This window comes from Excalfactoria chinensis, chromosome 4 (genome assembly GCF_039878825.1).
Source record: "Excalfactoria chinensis isolate bCotChi1 chromosome 4, bCotChi1.hap2, whole genome shotgun sequence".
Classification (NCBI taxonomy): domain Eukaryota; kingdom Metazoa; phylum Chordata; class Aves; order Galliformes; family Phasianidae; genus Excalfactoria; species Excalfactoria chinensis.
Genome location: NC_092828.1, coordinates 39,641,383 through 39,663,687, shown reverse-complemented (window position 1 = coordinate 39,663,687; position 22,305 = coordinate 39,641,383). Strand labels below are relative to the sequence as shown.

At 42.9% G+C, this 22,305-nt stretch overlaps 1 protein-coding gene across 1 annotated transcript; it reads left to right on the top strand.

Annotated features, from left to right (window-relative positions):
- The first annotated feature begins 1,196 nt into the window (after positions 1-1,196).
- SCARB2 (scavenger receptor class B member 2) lies at positions 1,197-21,775 on the top strand. The gene is made up of 12 exons (XM_072334682.1): positions 1,197-1,421; positions 7,593-7,750; positions 10,488-10,635; positions 12,006-12,194; positions 12,858-12,949; positions 13,722-13,841; positions 14,760-14,938; positions 15,504-15,622; positions 16,942-17,015; positions 18,406-18,457; positions 19,128-19,286; positions 21,004-21,775. Exons 1-12 carry the CDS (start codon positions 1,305-1,307, stop codon positions 21,040-21,042), a joined length of 1,446 nt encoding a protein of 481 aa, XP_072190783.1. The 5' UTR covers positions 1,197-1,304; the 3' UTR covers positions 21,043-21,775.
- Positions 21,776-22,305: the final 530 nt, after the last annotated feature.

The window sequence follows — 22,305 nt, the reverse complement described above, 5'->3', positions numbered from 1 at the left end:
ACAAAACAGAAGTCACAGAGCAGTTGCACTACTTCAGGTGAGACAAGAACAAGGTCTCCTTTATAATGATTCGAGAAGCCACGGAAAATGTTTAATGCACTCTGGGAGGAGACACCCACATGTAGAAGTTGTCATGACAACCAGTCCCCATCAAAGACAACATTTTATTGTGTAAAGGAAAGCTTATGGTTTCATAGGGGGAGTCCTATGGAAGACTTTTCAAGGGGGAGAATTCTATTGCTATGGTTCGATTGATCTTCAAAAAAAAGGGGGGGGAGGGGGCTCAAATTACTTATTCTGCTTCATTTTTGAAGAGGCAAGGATGAAACTGAGTGAAGTCACAACTTAGGAATTGGAATCCAAGTTAAAAGTCGCTGCCAGAACAGTGGGTTTTGTTTACTGGGTAAGAAGAACCACAAGAGTTCTAGTTCTCCAGCAGTTAGGAAAGTTGCCTTCATAATGTTTCATAAGTGAAAAAAGTACATTGTAACATTGTCCCCAACAATTTTAGCAGCTCACTTAGTTTACTTGCTCTCTCCCAGGGAAGACATTACTTGAATCCAGATGATTATGGCCAGCTGCCCCATGACTGGGAAACGCTGGAGGAGTGGGAACCAGTTCAAGACTGTGAGCGTTGCTAACAGCATGGCCGTGGCTATGGGACAGGCAGAGGTCCTGCATCCCTGGGACCTACCTTCCTTTTGTGAAATACAGAGGCTGCGATGGAAGGCAGATGGCACGGTGTTCACTTCTGGGAAAGCCACCGCTGCGTGCTCCTCTGCTTCCTCCTGCAGTGCTCCGGGATGTGATTCTGGGTGAGAAGCTGGAGCAGGAATGCCCACTGCCTTTTAAAGGAGAAGTGGATACATCACCTTATTTCTTACGTGTCTTCACTGCACTACTGGAAGCTGAATTGCATTTAATTATGGTAGAATCTGATCCCTACGAAGCTTAATTCACTCTAGCAGTTGTTTCTGTTCCCTACAAGTTTATCTCTAAATAACAGCTATTCTTCCACTTGTTTCACAGCAAACCGGGCAAGAAGATTTCCGCACGAACCAACAACCAAGCCGCGCAACGCTCCGCCGAAACAGGCAAGCTGCCTCCGCCCGCGGCGGAGCTGCCCCCGCCATTGAGACTCGCCCTTCCTCCCTCCCTCGGTGCCCGGCGGGGCGGGTGGTTCCGCTGCCGCAGCTCCCGGCCCCGCGGCGGGCGTGGCGATGCGGCCGCCCGCCCCTTACGCCGTGCCCGGAGCCTGGCGGCGGCCGCTCTGACGGCGGTGTTGTGTCTCATCGGTGGCAGCTATGAGGTCGCTGTGTCTCGTCACCGTCGGGGTCCTGGCTCTGACGCTGCTCATCGCCAGCGTCTCCTTGTTGGTGGCGCATGTCTTCCAGACGGTGGTGGACCTGCAGGTGAAGCAGGTGAGAACTCGGCCGCAATCCCTCCCGATGGGTTTATTCCCTCTCAAAATAACCCTGGGAGCAGAGGGAGGGAGGACGGAGATGGCGGAGTGGCACCGTACATTTCCTTCGTGCATCGGAGCGGTCGGGTGAGGGCCGCCGTGCACCTCTCGGCAACGAAATGCCTGGCCCTGAGCGGCCGGGGCGGGGCTCGGGCCGTGCATGAAATCAGACAATATGAGTAAAAATAAGATCTCTGAGACAGCTTTACAGGCTATGAGGCATATGTTGTGATCTGGCGGGGGAGGGGAGTAGGGTGCTGCTGTAACACACAACAGGACAGCAGGGAGCACCTGAAGCACCCCTCCTGCCTCCTCCTTTGTCATCTTCATTATACATTTCTGGCAGCTTTTGCCCTGTTGCTCTATTTATTGCAGTCTTTGGAGCACGAGGGACTGGGGACACATGTCCTGGCATCCTTGTGAGTGCAGAAGACATTCATGGTCCTCCTCAGCTTTTGTTCCTCCCTTATGGTGATGTTGGTCATAAATCCACATGACCTGTCATGGTCAACTGCATTAATGTTAGAAACTCCCCTACTTATCATGAAAAGCACTCCTCAGTAGCTATTTTCCCTTAAAGTATATGTGAAGCATGTAAATTAACTAATATTCCTAGTCTGAAGAATGTAATGGTTACTCAGAGAAACCAAGAGCACTACCACATGATGTGACCAGTGCTATTGTCTGGTTGGTGACAGAAGTCTGCTGTCCTAACCCACGTGCTCTTCTTTTCCTTGAGGCATTGACAGCAGGCGTTTCCTCACTGAGAAACTGTAATGTCTTAAATAAATTTGATTTAATGAGTACAGTCAGCTTAAAACAAGTTACAATGTGTCCAGGTGTATCTGAAAGTTTGGGGGGTAGCCAACAGGAGGCCACCGTAGGGTGAGCTGTGGTGCAGGCTGTCAGTGTGTCAGCTGCTCTTCAGGAGCTACGCCTGCAGCATTTGCTGGCAGTTGAGTGTAGCATGCTTTACTCTAAAGTCATTCCATCATCAGCTCATAGGCATTCTGAAAGGCAGAAATGAACTGATGTGTATGTTGATGTATGCAAAGTTTTGTGCAAACCAAGCCATTCTGTCATCCTCTGCATTACAGCAGAAGTTGTAGTTTCCAATATTTCATGCACTTAGTACAAGAGCAGGGGAGTGGGAAAAAAAAACAACAAGAAACAAAGGTTTGGTGGGATAGCGTAGGACTGTCAGGAATTAGTTGTGATCCTCCTTATGCGTATTACCTCTTAGCTGCACACTCCTTACCCTTAATGGTTGATTATATAAGAGTAAGTTGGTAGTTGCTCGCCAGAGCTTTGGGTAATGCGGGAAACAGTTTCTAGAGCTCAGTCTTTTCCTACTTAGTGCTCTGCAGCTCGTGCCAGTGCATCTGAATTGCACAGGATCAAGCATTCTGCTCCGCACACAAGCCTGTGACACTCTCCTAGCCATCTGCAGGAGCCATGCATACAAACTGTGGAAGAACAGCTTCCAGCCCCAAAGCAGTGTGCTTCCTGGTCGCTCCGCTGATTCTGCTGCTTACCACGTGTTCTTTATCCTGCACGTTTTTCTCATTTGTGTGTGGCCTAGCAAGTTACTGTCTCTTGCGTAACCATCTCTGCAGCTTAGAAAATCTTGCACAAATACACAAATCCCAATTTGCCTTTGAAATGAAGCAAGACAAGAGCTTTCTGGGTCCCGTCGTTGCTCTGAAGTCCAGGGCAATGGATATGAAAGGCATCTCAGTGTTCATGTGTTTCTTGCTGGCCACTCTTACCCTCCACACCCACCTGCCTTTGGAAGAAATGCAGAAGGGAAGGAAGTTGTCTTTTCCGCAAGTAGTCCATGCTCCATTGAGGGATTTCTAGCAGTCCTGCAACAGCAGTGACTTACAGTGAAGTAAGCTCAAATGGAAGGCTGCATTTTGGACTGTTTGAAGCACCTGTGTATCCAAGCTCACTATATATGAAGCAGTGATGATAAGTTGGCTTGCAGTAGGGAATTTGTATGCCAGACAGGGAACTTAGAGTCTGCTCCTGGAGAGAGTGGGAGTACAGGAAGGACAACGGAATCAGAGGGATGTCAGACTATATATTCCCTGGAAAGTCAGCAGGCACTTGTGTAATGACAAGGATGGTGGGAACACCTCCGAAAGCATTCAAATTTGTTTTCTTACTAGTCAGTCTTAGTGTTTTTTTGTGCACTAGAGTGCTGTGCCAGATCAGATGTCCATCTTGTCTTGTAGCTGTGAGTTGTTGGGGTAGTGCCTGAAGCTCATCAAATAATGGGGAAAAAAAAACAAAACACAAGGAAACTGTCATGAAAGAGAATAAAATAGCTGCCTACAGGAGAAAGGCCTGCCTAGCTGCAAGCAGTGTTTGCCTTATGATATATATTTGTTACATGATTATGGATTTTACTGCCTTGATTGTGCAGTTTATGAACATTACAACCCTTGAGCTATGCACTTAATGCAAAACTTGGGCAATTGGTCCTTGTGTCTTTAACCCAAGTGTTCTGTTCATGCCACATATCTTATGCTGATAATTGTAGAAAATGCTTAGTCTTTTAGCACCTTGAAATTTCAATGGCTTTTGTTGTCAGCAGTCTCTAGACACTCACTGAGTGTCTAAGACCCAGGGGGACAGGGCAGATATTTTATCCCTTGACTTGTTTTATCTATCGATCATTTTAAGATTTTGTTTAATGTGAAATACTCTCAGCACTGCTTAGTCTGGAGTTGAGGTGCTCCTTCTAAAAACAGTTCTAAAAACACAGGGTCAGAGAAATCTGCTTGTGTTGGTCTGAATGTTTACCCTATTGTTTATTTTAAAAAGTTGTGATTAAATTCTGTCACAGGTGGTTGTATTGTCCTGGAATCAGAACATTTTGCAGTTCCAGGAATAAAACTATCACCAACAGTAAAAATTACATTTGGGAGGAGATGTTCATTTTGTATTTCTTCTTTTTGACATGAGGCCAAGGCAAGGAAACACCAGCGAATGGACTGTCATGGTAAATAAAGCCAGTGGGACAGATGTTTTTGTTGTTTGAAATTCATGTGGACTCTACTGGGAAACAAGAAGCTGTGCTGCATAGCTAAGTGCGGACACAAGATCGCATAGTACACTGCTTTTAGGTGGTGGTCCTGCACAAGGTGCATCATACGACTCTGTGAGACAGCATCTCAGAGTCTCAGGCCTTCCAAGGCTACTTCCTGCATAACCTGAGGGTCCTGAATGCTTTGTACTTCTTGCTTGTATCAACAGGGAAGGATTGGGTCTTTGTTGGTACAGCAAGAGTAAGTACAGGTGAGGCTGTATCTTTTATGTATCTTTAAAGAGCAGTCATGTAATCCGATATTTTACTGCCTGCCTATCCTAGTAGTGACTACAACCTCTGTCAAAAAAAAAACAACAATCCCACACATGTAATATCAGAGACTGCTCTGTTATGAATCAGTCAGCAGAACTAAACTCAGCTGGGGGGCATGGACATGTTTTGTTCAAATAATATGAGCTTATAATTTTTCTCTTAGGTCTGGGCTATGTAGTATCGTGTGGAGATCCAAATATTCTTGGCAATATTTGGTGAAAAACAGAAAAGAGGACACTGTCTCTTATTATTTGAGAATTTCATGGGAGTATCCCTAAGTCCTGCTCAGAAGTTTGTGAGTCTGGATTTACTCTGCTGCTGTCACTGTGCAGAGCTAAAATTAGTCCCTGTCATTTCTGTGGGAGATCCAAGCAGAGTTACGCAGATCCAGCAAATAAATTGCAGTATGACAGCATTTCACTGCCCTTTTGCTCTGTAGTCCATCTCCCAGGGGGTCACTTAAAATTCAAAATCTCAGGAACACAAAACAAATTAATATGACTGACATGAACTTTTTTAAAAAGTTGAACATGTAGATTGAGTAATCTCTCATTGTACTTGCCTTGTGTGAGAGCAATTTGAGTGGTAAGTAGGTGCTCTGATAACACTTACTAGTTCTTGGGGAATAATACAGATTCCCAGAATTTAAGTCAAGATAGCCAAGAGTATTCTGATACAACTATCAGTGCCACATTAATTCTTAATTGTATTTCATGCGCTTGGGAAATGTGAGCTGTGTACGACTTCTTAGAAAAGGAGCTGACATCAATAAGGTGCTGCACCATTACCTCTCAAATAACTGACTGTGCATATGGATAAAAAATACAGTGATCATCTCATCTCTAGATTCATTAAATACAATGCTGTGTCATTCCCAGCCCTTTCTGGCAGTGTCATGGAAACAGAATGCCTGATTTATCATAGTATCATAGTATCGTGCGAGTTGGAAGGGACCTTAGAGATCATCGAGTCCAACTCCCGGGATTTGAGCCTTCTGTGTAGCAGAGCGGCACTTCTACCGCTTGCGCCACAGGGGGGATTTGAACCCGGGCCTCCGGTGTTGCAAGCGGCAATTCTACCTCTGCGCCACGGGGGCACACATTTAATGAGATTTTCTATTCCTGATCCTTCAAACCAACTTTGGGAAGGCTCTGTCTGAATACAGGCCTGAGCTGCGTTGGCACAGATTGCAAAACAACTGATCAAGAGTGTTGGATTGTGTAGGAAACAGTGGATATGAGGTGCTGATAGTTCTAAAGAAATGCACAAAGCACTTGAAACATGGCTCGTGTTTTTGTGACATTCATAAAAGATGTGGTTTGAAATCTTCAGAGGAAGGCAGCCTGCATTTGCAGAAAACTTCTGGCTGGAGGGGCTTACTTTGCTATTCAGGAATACTGTTGCCTTTCCAAACTCCTGCCAATATGTGTTGTTTTTTAAGCAGTCTTTTCTTTATCCAGTCATACAAAATTAAAAGCTGCATGCTGACATAACAGTTCCTTTAGTGGGAAAACCAAAAATGAATCCTGAGGCAACTGTGACTGATAAAAGTTAAGACCTCACAGATGGTACCCAAGACATGGCAGCTGTCCAGTCTGCCCTGATTTTGAGTTTGTGCTTAACAATATTTGACTTGTTTTCTCAGAAGAATAAAAAGAGCAAGTGTTGATGAGACCCATTTAATTGCAAATTATTTCCCCTCCTTTCGCCTACTGGTGATAAGCTTTTCAAAGATAGAGTTTTGTTTCACACATTCCTGAAAATTCCATTCTGCAAGCCCTGTTTTTCTTTACTGCAACTTTGGCAGCAGCAGTGTTAAAATGTAGGAAAAGCCTTGATTTTTGTGGTGTTGTTGGTAATGTTTTTATAGTTGTGGTGAATTTTATGTGAAATAGAATGGAAATAAAATATGGGGTTGAGACCTATGTTATATATTCTTCGTGCAGCTGCATACAGCTGCAGCTGTGCTGTTCCTTCTGTCACACGGAGTACAGGAGTTATTGATTCATTATGTAAGAGCTTCTGTAATAAAATAATTATTTGTAGCTCTTATTTTGTAGGACCGTGTTTAGCTGAATACAGAATACACTAGTAGTCTGGGGATGCACACCTTCTCATTGATGTGATTAAAGGCAGAGGGCAAAGAACGTTTGCCCTATTTGGAGTCTTCAGAAAGGCATACATCTCAGTCTGCTTTCATTTGCAGCTTTTTCTCCCTGGCCACTGAGAAACAAAGTCCAATTGCTTTGGAGACAGAATTTCACAGCTGCACTGGAATCTGACATTCTTAGGCAAATAAATCATAAACACAAGGAAGCTGAGATTCTTTTCTGGCCTTTTTCCTCCTAATATATCTCCTTTATGACTTCTTGGTCTCACACTGTTGAGTTCCACTTCTTTTATCTGTAACGTGGTCTTGTTTTTTGGCATTTTACACCAGGTTATATATTTGCTCATGCAGGGAGTACAAGAGGATCATTTTGTGTAGTAGCTGATAAGTCTTCATTCTGAAAAATGTCAGGCAGAACTGTTTGTAGGTAGAAGCAAATCAATAATTCCAACAAAGTATGCCGCTAGGCTGCAAGTATAGTAGTATGTGTCTGATTGGTGGGATGCTTCAAAGGAAAGCACAAAGTATCTGTAGAGTTGGGATCTCTAATCCTATGGTCTGTCTTTTTTCTGAGGGCATAGAATTGCTCTCTTTCCTATGACTGTCATTCAGCATCTACCACTAACGGCTTATTTCTCTTTCTCTTGTTTCAGGGAACAGTGTTAAAAAATGGCACAGAAACCTTTGAAGCTTGGGAAGATCCTCCTCCACCAGTCTACATGCAGTTTTACTTTTTTAATGTGACAAATCCACTAGAAGTGCTTCAAGGTGCTACTCCTCTTGTAGAGGAAAAGGGGCCATATACCTACCGGTAGGACCATTTTTCTGTGTTCATATTTCACTAAACCTGCTGTGTGTGAGGAGGCAAAAAAGTGGGATCCAGAATGTTTGGGATCCCATTCTAGGAAGAAACATAGCTGTTAACGAGTGCTTGACAATCTATTCAGCAGAGAATAGATTCATTCGTCACTACCTGGATGGTACATCTAGGCTGACGCATCAAAAACATCCAAGCAGTTCCAGATTCAGTCAGCATTTTCACAGATTTTGTGCAAGATTTTGCTTTTGCACCACTGTTCCTCAGCTGCTGGATACGGAGGAAGCTCTCTGCATCATGGCCTACTGAATTGTGAGAGAAAGACACTAATTGGTTGAGATGTAGGCCAAGAGGAGCGTTGCGTAAAGATGTGATTCATGTGTTCACCCAGAACTTAGTTCCTAGCTGGAATTGCATAATTCATATCAGTAAAAATGTGGGCAGAAAACCAGCTACAGAATGGAGCTACAGGGATTTCCCTCAGCCAGCCTTCACCTACTTAGATTCAGACACATCTACAGTTTTTACAGATAGCAGGATTCAGTTAGGCCATGTGCAGTGTTGGAGCTTATCCATAAACCTGGCTTCTCCTGCTGCGTGAAATGGCTCCACACTGAGCAGTCTGACTCTTCTGGACCTGGAGAGATTTCAATCTGCTTTACAAGTAAGTTTTCCCTTAGAGATTCATATTGCTCCTCTGCACATAGTAGTGCACACCAGGAGCAGTAGACATTATGACCTTTGAACTTAGGGAGGTATGAGAACCAAGGCAAAAATGTAGATTTCTTGTTGCCATTCTCACTGTCATATTCATCCAGATGTTTTTCTCTCAAGCTGCCTAATTCTCTGCAATATGTCTTCCCCTTCTGTTCCTTTCCTCTCACAGCTCAACTTTGTGTTGCTTCCTCCCTTTTCCCATCTCTTCCTTTTCATTACTGTGTTTTTTTAGCCTTGGCAAAGTAGTTGTGCTACTTTGGCAGAATACCTCTATTAGATAAACTGGTAGAGCAGGAGAAAAAAACTGGAGAGCTACTGACTTGGGGCTTGTTGGGAGAGCTTTCCCATGCAGCACACACCACAGGCTGTCTGCGTGGGCGCAGGTTGGGGCAGGATTCCCTGCCTTGTTCATTGCTGTCCTGGGGAGGCAGGCTGCACATTCCAGCTTCTGGCTTCTTTGGTTTGCCTAATTTTGACATGTCTAAACAAAATTCAACTGTGCTGTGCTCCACTGGATGGAAGAAACAGGAAAGTTAAAAACTTAAGTGCTCCTTCCCAGCAGATTCTTACTTTATGCCTTGCTTAACTGCTGTTGTTAACTGAACCAGACTGTAGGCAATGGGTGGGGAAAGAGGAGGCAGGGATGTTGCAGATGGAGGAGTGGGATCGGGGAGGGATGTTGCAGACATACCGGATGCTAGAGCCAGAGAATAAATGCTAGGTTTGTCACACAGGCCCAGTGTAGCAAGATAACCAAGAGCCATTTAGGTTTAGCATGTGGCAGAATGCCTAAAATGCTCTAAAAAGAAGTGTGTGGCTCAGTTGTTTTATAAAATTGGAGAGTAGGGGGAAAGGCTGGTAGTGAACCACCCCCAAAGGGCAGGGGAAAAAATATGGAGTGGCAGAGAAGAGGGTGAGATGGTTAAATAGTCTCATCCTGGATGGTTAAATTTGAAACAGCTCGTGGTTTTGACCAACATAGATTGTAAACACAGTTAGTGCAGAAGTAGATTCTCAAACAGAAATGTAGTCATGCTTGTCTTTTTATATCCTGTAAGTTGGATTTACAATAAATTAATTCATTCTCAGTGGAAGCTGTGTGAAGCACAGTCCATTTCAACTCAGACAGAGTCCTTCAGCCAGAAGGACAATGCCATGAGAAGAAAACCTGCTACTTATGCTTTCTAATTTGCTGAAGATAGATGTGTATCTCATTTTGAACCTAAGCCAGCCAGTTCTATAGAATGGTGTTTCTTGTTTGCAAAATGCTATTGTTCATGGACTAAATTATGGTTATGATGTGCTTCACAGTAGTTAAGGTCTGACTTCCTTACTAGATCATCAGACAGTATTTGATATTTCTTCCAATTGGACTTGTTTGTCAGCAATCCTACATTTTATGTTGCTTTTCTGAGTGCTTAGACAGCACCAGAAGCACCTCTGAGGCTATGAGCAGTTCAGGGCAAAAATTCAGTTTGATTTCTGTTACACCTATGATGGCTACCTCAGAATTAAAGGAAAAGAGCTAAAATGAGTGCAAAGTATATAGATGCTAGCAGAAAGATTCTGATAGGTTCTTAGGTTGATGAGGTGAAGCCTGTATCTTGTTCTGCCTGCAGCAAAAAGGCAAAAGTCTTATTTCCAATCTGCATCAAGGGCAGTCTCATATATAGTGCCTCTAAACCCTGTGCTGTTTGAAATTTTCCCTTTTCATTGGAGTTGTTTTCAAGACCAGGCAAAAATAATGCAATTGTTGCATGGGGTGGCATTTTTGGAAGCACTCTGTGAGGGAAAATACATCTCTTGTCACAGAGGGGAGCTGTGCTGCTGACAGCAGTAGCAAAAACAAACCGAATCTTAATGAACTGAAAACTGTAGAATCATTAAGACCACTGAGATCATCATCTCCACCCTTCATGTTCTTAGCCTTCATGTACAATAGCCACAAGTTGATTGCAGTTAGTATTAATTGTACATGCTTAATTTGCTTACAGAGCAAACTCTTGTTTTTCAGAGAATACAGGCCAAGAGTACATGTTCAGTTTTTGGACAATGGCACCAAAGTATCTGCTCTGAACCCAAAGACGTATGTATTTGAACCTCAGAAGTCAGTTGGAAACCCTGAAGTGGATCTGATTAGAACAATTAATGTTCCTGCAGTGGTGAGTTCTCCTCCATTTCTGCCTGGGAGTCAGCATGGTTGATAAGGGTGACTGAAGAACTAGGGAGGCAGTTTATATCAAGACAGATGCTGCACTCATTTTAGGTTTAGACTGTTGTGGGTTTTTTGTTATATTCCTTCCTCACCAAACACCTCTGTAGTATCAGTTTTGTACTCCTTGTCTGAGAGCTAACACTTTGGAGATGAGCAGAAATCAGGCTTGTTGGCTTTTCATGACTAAACAAAATCAGGGAGTTACTGAAATCAAATTCATAGGAGGAACTCTGGCGTTTCAGTATGGTGGTTGTTGTTGTTTTAATCAAAATTTGAAAAATTGCCTCAAAATCTATATCACAAACTGAATATATATATATATATATACAAGGGCTATTTCAGATGCCAGTGAATGAAAAGGTACTACTGGCTACAATTAAGACAGGCACTCACATTCTGCATTAGGTGAGGCTGTATGCAGAGGCAGACCATTATTTTTTGGTCTCACACAGGAACAGACAGCCCAAGAACAAGCAGATACAAAGCAATTATACCTTGCAAAGAAAAGTAGACAGTACAGAAATACTTGTTGGTTGTGCAATGAAGCCTTTACTCCTTAAGCTCGTTTATACCCTGTGACTGAAGTCAGTTACTCATTTTTCCCTAGCATTTCTAAAAATGCCTGTTTTGATTTTATGGATGAATACATAAATGCACTGTATGTGGTATTCCATAGAGTGCAGCTCACTGAAAGTTGGCAACGGTACAGTCTGTATTTACAGTTCTTCATAGGCATTTGAGTGTTAGTTAGTATTCTCTTGTTCAAACTTTTGACTGAGATACACTGTAACAGGTAGTTCTAGAAGAACTATGGTTTGGTTCACTTAAGGAGTATTCTTTCCGTTTTTAGATACATAGTGTTAAGTCACTTCTTCAGCTAGGGAATAAATATCTTCTGGTGTTTCTATTTTGGAGATTGCTTATATTTGCGGCTTTTGTTTTTCAATATGTAAACCATAACTTCCTCAGGCTGAAATCCAGAGCACATCTCCAGCAATAATAAAGCTGTGAAATTGGTGCTGTTTAGAAAGTGGTGTTGCTGGTTTCACTTAAAATCCATTCTGAACACTGCAGAAGGGGCTGGCACGAAACATGTGTGCCCATGTCTGCCTGAAGGGGAACCTGCAGGAGCACTTCCCTGTCAAGAATAGCTGAAGAACCTGTTAGCCTGCATGTTACTTGCCATGAGTGGAAATAATGAAACTGAAAATACAAGTGAAACATGTGCAGTGCTGGTATGTTTGTTTGTATGCAGCTGTTATTATTTATCCATCAGTGAATCTGACTGTTTATCCCTGATTCTAATCCCCGTGATAGACTGCAATGGAGTGGACCAGGGCGACCTCTCTTCAGTTTGCCACGGAGGTGCTATTGCTCCTGTACCAAGAATCCCTGTTTACAGTTCGCACAGTGCATGAATTACTGTGGGGCTACAAAGACAAACTCCTGTCAACCATTCATGTTTTGCATCCTGAAATCGATCCAGTGTTTGGCTTCTTTAATAAGGTAATTACTGTGCAAGACTTCCTGGTGCTTTAAATTGGGAGTGATGTCATTGCTACAGTGTTGGGACTGTCGTTGCCAGCTTCTGTTTGATTGTATCTAGGCTCTGACCTATGGCCCAGCTTCAAGTCTTTTATCTTTTCCCTTTGTCAAATATGCATAAGTTTTCCAAGAGTGGATACATATAACTCTACTGTTGACTGTGCTCACTTTAATAGTGTGGTCTTATTGGCACCAGCTGTGAAAGAAAATTTCCTGAAAGATTTCATTAGTAGTAGTTGAGACTGTGGTATTTCTGAGCTATAGCTATTACTGGCTTCCTCAGTGTCTATGACTGCAAGTCAGCTTGGGCTTGTTTCACAGAGATTATCTGCAGTATTCAGTTTGTTTTCTGTGGGTTTATTTTGCTAGTAGCAAATGTAAAAGGAGAAGAAGAACTAACAATGTTAGATCCCCTTTGCCTAGGAGGAGTGAAAATTTTGCACAGTCACTGCCACCTTATTTTATATACTAGGTGAAGTGTGATGATTTGCACACACTTCAAGGGAGTCCATCACTCCCAGAGTGGAACTGATGACAGCTCAGACTCCTGTCACTCTGATGTAGTTACTGGCCAAGTGTTAACAAAGTGAGCAGAATAACAAAAACTCACCTATTTGTTTGCAGATGAATGGAACCGATGATGGAGAATATGTTTTCCTAAGTGGAGAAATGAACTACCTTAACTTCTCAAGAATTGTGGAATGGAAAGGAAAAGAGTAAGTTTTTCAGTGTGATCAGGCCTCGGTTAAAATTTGCTACTTTTCATACTTCTGATGAATAAAAATGTTCATCTTTATGTTCTTTCCAAAAAAAAAAAAAAAAAAAAAAAAAAAAAAAAAAAAAGTTATTTTCTTCTGAGGATGGTGGTGCTTCTTAGCAGCTCCTGCCTCCAGTATTTTAGCATGGATCATATTCTTATGAAAAGACAGCCCTGCCCTTATAGAGCAGGCTGCTTTGAATGCTCACTTCTGAGCCCCTGCGTGCCCTGTGGCAGAGGTGGCCCCCTCTCCACACCCTTCTCTGGGACAACACTACATGCCCTGTGGGGCTCAAGTACCAAAGCAGCAGTCTGTGGCACAGACTTCCTGCATCTCCACCGCCTCTCTTTCCAGACAGCACCATTCCTTACTGCTCTGTGCCCAGAGCCTGGGCTGAGACAGCTGATGCCTGGGTATGTCCACTTATTCAGAGGACAGCAGGCATTACACAGAAGCCAAAGAACAACCTAAAGCACCTCTCTCCCATTAAATAAAACATTTCCCAGCAATCACATATATGGGAGAAACTCTTGCAGATGGATTCTTACTGGTTTGGCACCAGTTTAAAAATGAGATAAATGCAATTTAAACCCTATTTTTGTTAGTAGAGGAAATAGAACTTAGTGCTATATAGGTCTGATACTCCTTTGCTCAGAGCATAAACTGGTATGAACACCAAAAAAGACCAAAGGTCTTTTAAACCTTATTCTCTTTGCTTCATTTTCTTCAGGTCACTGAATTGGTGGACAACAAAGACTTGTAACATGATCAATGGAACGGATGGGACATCTTTTCATCCACTGATTAGCAAAGATGAGAACATTTATATATTTTCTTCTGATTTTTGCAGGTAAGAGAAATGAATACTGACTTTACAGCAGAGCATTCCTGTTGAGGTTTCATATTAGGCTGATGTTTTTCTGTCCATTCTTTTATTTAACAGTATTAATGTTCAGTATTCATTTGTGCTATGAAGGACAAGAGAATCAAACCACAGACACCCCATTATGCATCAAGTTAAAGCTGTGTTGTTTCTAAAGAAAGATAAAGTGAAAATCAAAAAGATGTCTGGAAAGTGGCTGGACTGCCTGGCAGGGCTTGTAGTGAGAGGAAAAAGATTTGTATGAACCTTGCCTGAAGCTTCTTTCCTTAGAAAATCTTCCTGTGTCTCTGCTTTTTAGAGAACACAGTCTGCCTTCTTCAGAGATGCATGGCTTGAAACAGTACTACTTAAAATGCAAGAATATGCAGGAAAGCATGGTGTTTCCTTCCTGACATTACACCTGCAGGTCTCTTCCCTTCCAAGTTTTCCTGTCTGTGGACAACAAAAATGATCTGAAATTCTCTATCTAAATCAGTACAGATGTATATTATGGTAAATCTAGGACTTCCCAGATGTGTGCCTTCCCTCTGTCCTGACCCTGCTGTGTTCCCCCTCAATAACATGTACCAGCACTGCTTTGCACAACACACAGTACACCACAGGGACCAGAATAAACACCCAAAATGCTGAAGGTGAACATCAGTGTCCATGGAGCAGCACAATTTGTGCATTATTGTCTGTTCTGTGCAGCAGCAGTGATGAGATATGTATGTGTAGATCAAAAACCTATTACATTGAATGCAGAAGATTGTTGGAATGGGCTTAGGCTAACCTTTTGACTTACTATAAACTTAAATAGATGAACAGGCATCAACAGAGATGTTTGCAGGTAATTAGCATGTGCTCAAGGCTAACAAATCTTGTTCTGGCTTTTCTTCCTTACAGATCTCTTTACCTGGTGTATGACAGCTCAGGAAGTGTTGCAGGCATCCCAACCTACCGCTTTGTGCCCTCCCCTATGGTATTTGCCAACACCACCATTAACCCAGACAACGCTGGATTCTGTGTACCACCAGGAAACTGCCCTGGTGCTGGTGTCCTCAATGTTAGCATCTGCAAGCAAGGTATGTTAGCAGGCAGTGGAAGTAGATTGGAGGGACATTGGTGGGAGCGTATTTCTCCTTTCTGTCTGAAATATATGAGGACAGTTTGGTGAGGCCTGTAGAAATATATGTACACTACCTACACTCAGTGAAGTCAGTCACCAACAAGTAGTTGGTTGGTTGGTGTTAAACTGCTGTAGTGAAGATGTGATCTGTGGGGATGTCCCTGTGAGATGCCACAAGCTCCAGCAATGATTTACATCAGGGAAGTAAAAAGTACCAGTATCCACACTGAACAGCCTGGGTATTTATAGTTTTCTCTTGTGCAAGTAGCTGTCATTTCTGCCTAGGTGAATGCAAATAATGCAATATACAAGCATACACCCGTGAGACATGAAGCTGTGCTGATGCTGAACATGGAAAATTATGGATTATTCAGAGGATGGGGAGTCAGAATTAAACTCTGTAGCCCCAGAGTAGACTTACCATTCTGTGAATGCACAGTGCAAAGAGTTTTGATGTCCTCAAAGGCTTCTTCAAATCTTTTCTTTTTTAAGTTGTGATTTTCTGTGTTTTTACCTTCCAGGTGCTCCCATATTTCTGTCAGCTCCACATTTTTATCAAGCAGAACAAAAGTTCGTAAGTGACATAGAGGGCATGCACCCAACAAAGGAATACCATGAGACATTTGTGGACATCAATCCTGTAAGTACAGCCTTCTTTAGAGGGTGATACAGATGAATCCAAGGTCATAGGCGTAGGTCACTTTCTTGCATGATGTGTATCGATGTAGTCCCCGATGTAGGTTTATATAGAACAAATTTTGCTGGGTATCAAGAATTAAAATGCTTTTCCTATCATACCTGTGCAGTTAGAGATGCCATCAGACTGGCACTGATGATGGTTAAAATATTTCTGAGAAGTAGATGAGGCTCTTTGTCCTTACCTTTCCTTCAACCTACTGGGGTTTTGTCCTGTCTGCATTTTCCCCAGGTTGAAGCTAGGTATGTGGACTAAGAGAGCAGATAAGTATACTCAGTGGATGCTGAACTCAGCTTAGGTAGCATGGAGCCATGGAAGGATTGATACACAACCATGGTCAATATGTCTTTCATGATAGTTTGCAGAGTTTTTGGTACTCTCACCGTGAGATGTCAGAAATAAAGGGAGCTTTCAACTCATGATCTGTAGTTTTACTCTGCTCTCTAGATCCACACATCTGAAAGTAGATCAAGAGAGAGAGGAAAACTGTGTCCTGCCTAGTTTGCAGGAAGAAAGTAGCATGATTCATCAAGCTGTTATGTTTGGCATGAGCAGGCAGAAATTGCATAGTTTCTTTCAGAGGCTCAAGGTCTTGTGCATATGTTTCTTGGCATCTGGTTTGGTGCCAGGCTCTTCCTGTTAGCCAACTCCTACTTCCCCTTTTGAAGTATGAGGGTAAAAGGAGCTATGTCTCCTCCTTCCCACCCACCAGCACAGACTAAATTTGACTGCTTGAACAGGGAAAATACTTCTGCGCCTCCAATTGAAGCCTTTATTTGTGGTGACAGTACTCTGAGAAATGTTTTGTGCTCATCATCTCTGGGGCCATACACTCCTATTCACTGAGGTCTTCAAAAAGAAAAGTTCTCTTGTGCCTGAGGGTCTTTGCACAGTATTCAGAGACCAGAACAAGCAGAATTAGTTGTTAGCTTTTTCCAAAACTACATCTCAATCTGAAAGATGGAGGGTTCCTCCGTAGCTTAACTGTGGGTTTGCTCAGCATGATGGCACACCTATTTCTGTTGTGGACCCTTCACATCTATGTAATTCAGAGGCAGACTAAAGTTTGGGCATAAAAAATACAAGAATGTCTTCCTTTGGTGAATGGAGATAAATAATAACTCCAAGGGAATCTTGTACCGCCCTGGCAAATCCATACCAGTGTAACTATTAGGTTGTATTCTCCTAATTCCTATTAGAATTATATTAGAATTTATATTATCATTATTATTTTAAATTCACTTCTTTATTTTATTCCTCAGCTGACAGGGCTTGTCCTGCAAGCAGCCAAGCGGATGCAGATCAATGTTCATGTCAGAAAATTACCTGAATTCTTGTAAGTGTCCTCTGCTGCTGGGTGGATATCTCAGATCCGATTTGATACTCAGAATGAATTTGTCTGCTGTATTCAGATGGAACATTGGTTGGAGACAGAGCATTTAAGAGAGAAATCCAGACAAATCTTAATTGCAAATGGCAGTATCCTCCTCACTTATGGCCCAAGAGGCCATTGGAGTTCTTTCTGCAGAGTAAAGACAGTACTCAAGAAAAGCAAGTTGCAAATTACAAACTACACACAATCCTTGCAGTGGCATCTGTAATATCTCACTGACCTTCCCAAGAAAGGGTCTGCCGCAGCAAAAGGAGGGTAGAACTCGGGGCTCTGCTGCTCACTGCAGTGAGTAATGACATCTTACTCTTCAGTGCTTTTAGGAAGCAAAAATATTGCAGCTGCTGTCATTTCTCAGCAGCGATCATGTGAAAACCATATGAGAAGAAATGACCCCTTCAAAGGGGAAGATCTGGTGGTGGATCTCGAAACACCACTCATGAGGAAGAGCTTGTATGATTAGGTAGAAAGAAAGACCTTGCCTGTGACTACACTGGTACAATAAAGGATAGAAACCTGTATTGACTTAGGTAGTCGGTACAATTCTGCATAAGGGAGTACAGGTGTGAGTAAAATAGCTCCTCTTCTTCTTTGTTCCAAGTGGATTCTGCAGGGCTTTTTTCTTGTCTCAGTTTGAGGGAGCTGTCCACAAACTGCAGCTAAAGTTGTGTAGAAATGCCAATCCCTTTTAACTTGTGTCTTTCTGACTTGTTGATTTCATTGCTGCCTATGAGATATAATAGCTATTCATCCTTCTCAGCAGCTGATGCTTATTGGCATGCTTTTGCTATGTATTACAACTAAACAAGAACTGTTTTAATCAGCCCAGTCCTCTTAGGATGCTTGATGTTTTTTCAGACTAACACCACCTTATTTTCTGGTGCCCAGGAGCTGTTATATTAACACAATTTAGGAGTAAGCTGTTATTCATGTGTGCCATGCTTATTTTTTTTTTCTTCTTTGTAAATGTGTCACAGACAACTGTTTCTGTGTTTTATAGATAAGAGTGACCTTCAGCCTCAGCTTCGCTTAGTGTCCCTACTGACTGACATACCTGTCGTTCAGTTAGTTATCAACAGGCCTCTTATGGATCCCATGTTTTCTCTCCTCGCCATATCCTGAAACAGAAATCATTTAGCTTCTTGGAGATTGACATTGTTGTAGTCCAATGGGAAAGCAAAAACCAACATGAAAAAGCAGCAGCCCAGTGTTTCTTTAGGGACAGTTTCCTTGCTCATAGCTCTGTTATAATCTGCCTCCAGAACTCTCAAGTTGAAAGAATGGAAAAGCATAATTTCTTATTGTTCTTTTTATTTTATTTTATTTTTTAACACAGTGAAACAGGCAACATCCGAACACTAATTTTCCCAGTGATGTATATAAATGAGGTAAGTAATTTCAATAGTTCTTTGCAGCATTGTGGGATTGCAGCGTTGCTTGCAAAACTACTGCCTTTGAGCTAGCCATGAAAAATACACATTTTTTTTTTTTCTGTTGTTTTATGTAGTGATAAGTAGGAAGTAGTTGTTTCCTATTAACATCATTCTGCTGCTGGTTGACCGCTGCATTAAGTTCAGTTCTGGCAAATCTTTGTTGGGTAGTCATTTTAATTGTGAAGATATTGACTGTAAGGAAGAAGGCTGCTCAGGTGAAGAGGCAGAATTCGCGCAGAATCACATCTTTGTTTCTGGAGACTTTTGTAAATGCAGTAGGAGTACAAACCGTGCTGTGGTTGGATCACCAAATTCATTGGATCGAGGGAATGCTCTAGGAGATTACCTTTGATGATACGTGTCATTATTCCAGGCCAGTATTAGTACATTCCTAAACAGAGCATACAAAGTCACTCCTTTCTTTAGAAATGCAGACCGGATTTTCCCTCTGGCCTCAGAGGAAAAGCTGGGGATTCTCAGAGGGAAGGTACATTAAGTAGGGAAGCAAAGGTATAGACCTGTGGGAACATTGTTAGCTTACCCCCACTAAAGTAAAATGGCCTAATATGAAGAATGGATTTTTTTTCTCTCTCTCTCTCTCTCTCTTCATCTTTGTCTACTCCAGAGTGTTCTGATTGATGAAGCATCTGCCAACAAACTCAAGCACGTCCTGCTGGAAGCCAGTGTTGTAACTGGAATCCCTTTTGTAATCATGGCAATAGGAATTGTTTTTGGGATTGTTTTTAGCGTGCTTGTGTGCAGGTCCCAGAGAGTAAGAGAAGAGGTAAGTGACATTTGAATTTGACCTTGTATGTTTGTCTCTGTTTGGTTTTCTTCCAGTTGATTTTACTTCTGCGTTGTCTCTCCATACAGAAACATTTTAATGTGATATTTTTGTTTAAAATGACCTTTCTAGGGAAGGGATGTTTTAATAGACTCAGAATAAATGCACCAAGACAAAGGAATGCAACTAATATAAGAGACAATCGTGGTAAGGCAGGTAGTATTTTCTGTGCCTAATTTCCTTGCTGATAGTAATAGAAAAATAAAAACTAAAAATCAGCCTGTCTAGAGAACCCTGAAGGGTAAGATGCAAAAAGCCCATCGTATTCGATGAACAGATTTAGTCACAGGCAATCTGACAGTGTTCTCAGTAAAAACAATTGTCTTCTGCCAGTTGCATTATGATTCCGAAAAATAATCCAATCTATAACTAAAGAATGGATGAATTTTACATACAGCAGCATGCAAGTAGTTCTATCCAGATAATACTGGTTTGTACACCTATTTATGAGAAGTTCTGTTTCAAAATGTCATGCTGCTGTTAAGGCCTCTAGTTAACAACATTGAAAGTCCAAATTTCACCCTAAGGTAAGGCAGAAGAGTCCAGATGAGATAAACTATGGATTCTTTGGTTGAAGGAACAGACCGGGTACTCTAGTAGGCTGCTTTCTTCCTGTAGCTGCTGTGATCTTAGTATAGTGTAGCTTGTATGATGCTGCCCAAGCACCTCCTTAAAGCCATGTAGGAAAGCATGCAGAACCCCTAGAGCACACAGCTATGCTATGTGTGCACTTCTTCTAGCCTTTGGGACCCAGTGCTGGCCAGGGATGTGGTGGTGATGGTGGTGGTGGCAGCAGCTTTGGCAGACAGGTCTGCAGCCTCCCTTCCTCAAACAGTGGCTCTGAGGAGCTGATCTCTGGCTCTTCTGCATCAGTCTTGTATGTCTCTGGGTACCCATGAAGCATTGCACCACCCGGTGCTCTCAGGACCATAGTTCAGGTTCCTTTTCATGAGAGCACAGTCCTTTTTCCTTTGGGCTTTTGAGCCTGCTGTGTCACAGGCAGACTCAGGTAGAAAATCAAAACCATCCCATTGCCTGAAGGCCCCGTCCCAAGCATTCCTGGCCCTCACTACATGTATGGCTGCACACCAGCCCTCTTGGCTGTTCCTGAACATCGCTGCACAGCAAATAAAATGACAGAGGGACACCTACTTTTCATATTTTCTCTGTATTGCTTTTGTTGCTTTTCCTGCAAACATAAAAATGATTCCACCAATCAGAGCTATCTTTGTGATGCAGGGTGACTATGGTCTTCAGTCACACGGAAAGTACTATGGGGAGACTGAGCAATCTCAGTTGTCAAGGCATGATGTCAGTAGGCTGGATGCCCGTGTCACCTGGAGAAGGCAGCACCTTGTATGGGGTGCATCCTGGCCCTTTTCCTTCACCCACCCCAACCCCCTTCTGCCTCTGCACAGGCACAGGGAAATCTGGAACATCCCTGTATTGTCCCAGTGCCAGTACCTGCCAAATCTGCCATCCACCTCCAGCACCTCCCCTGCACAGTGAGGGTTCCTTTAAGTAAATCTGCACTTAGAAATAGGAGCCAAGAGCTTTTTCCTTTCCTCTCTGGAGTTTAGGAAACTTAGCTTCCCAGCACAGAAGCTGTCTAATGTGCCACATTTAATCTTCCTGTGTTGCAACTTTTTTCTTTCAGAGCACTGAAGAAGAAAGGTCCCCGCTCATCAGGACATAGTAGTAGATCTTCTTAAATAAGTGAGCTTGGAGAATAAATCATTAGAGCTTACCTAATACCAGCTACCACTACCCAGTGTTGTCCACTGTGGAGAAACAGTCGTGTCAAGTGTAACGTTCAAAGATGGAAGAGAATCTGCACTGTCGTCAGGGGAGGAGACTTTTCTTAGCAGCTAAGTTACAACTACAAAACTACATTTTAAAACTGCTCGAGATCCTGCTTTTTTCAGCCCTGCACTCTCTCGTACCTGCACTGACACTCAGAGACGATCATAACCACTTCCTCGGTGAAAATAAAATGGCCTGATTCGTTACAGAAACGACGGGTAACATTTGCAAATGGCCTTAGGAGCGTGGGCTGCAAAGAACCCTTGTAGAGATGCAGCAGGTTCCCGTGTCACTCACACACCTGTCAGTTCCCTGTAGCCTCACTGTTGTCTTTTCTGTAAAGTCCTGCGCGCTGCTTACTGCCGGTTTGCACTGACTGTTTGTTATTAAACTCATCGGTCCTTTCACAGAACGGATCTGTACAACTGATCCAAACCGCCGCGTGGAATTCGTTAAACGTCTGTTGCTAGCGGGTAGAAAGAAGCCAACCACTGGGAGTGCTTTTCCATTCAGACCCTGTAACTGTCCTAACCCCGCACGGGATCCTATTGCTTGTAGAGGATATCCTTAAAGTTTGTGGGGTTCTTTTCCCTTCAACTGAAAAAGAGAAAGCAAACCAGACTTGCATCGTGCTGGTACAAGGTACAACAGTGGCATGCTTTTGCTCACTGGCGATATCTCGGCTACCAGCAGTGTGCTTTTTGTGCACACGGGTTTGTCGGTGACATTTGTTGTTTGGGATAAAAATACACCTCCAGGCTGAGGTACGTGCAGGGCCTGGAAAAGCTCTAAGCATCTTTTCCTTGCCAAGTGGAAGCTGGTTTTTGAAAACCAGTGCCAGAAGTGGGATTTTTCCCCCGATGGAGTATGCTAATTGAGAGGTGTTTCCTTTAGGTGTAGACAGTGACACACGTTTTAACATGTATCATTTTCTTCTACACGGAGGTATCGTGGGGTTTATTGTTTGTTTTTCTCCATTGGTTTGGTTTGTAGGGTTTTTTTTTGCCTTGCGGGTGCCTTGTTCAAGTTTTGTTCCAACTGGGATGGCTAACGGTGCTCGCCATTACTTAGGATCCGCATTACCAAGCGTGCCGGCTGCCGGCAGGCGCCCTCTCCGAGCTTCTCTCTCGGTAAACAGGCGAGCAAGTTCTAAGCG

Coding starts and splice junctions, on each gene's coding strand:
- SCARB2 (XM_072334682.1), top strand. CDS start 1,305: ATGAGGTCGCTGTGTCTCGTCACCGTCGGGGTCCTGGCTCTGACGCTG. Junction 12,950..13,721: donor GTGGAATGGAAAGGAAAAGA/GTAAGTTTTTCA, acceptor CATTTTCTTCAG/GTCACTGAATTGGTGGACAA. Junction 18,458..19,127: donor CAGTGATGTATATAAATGAG/GTAAGTAATTTC, acceptor TGTCTACTCCAG/AGTGTTCTGATTGATGAAGC.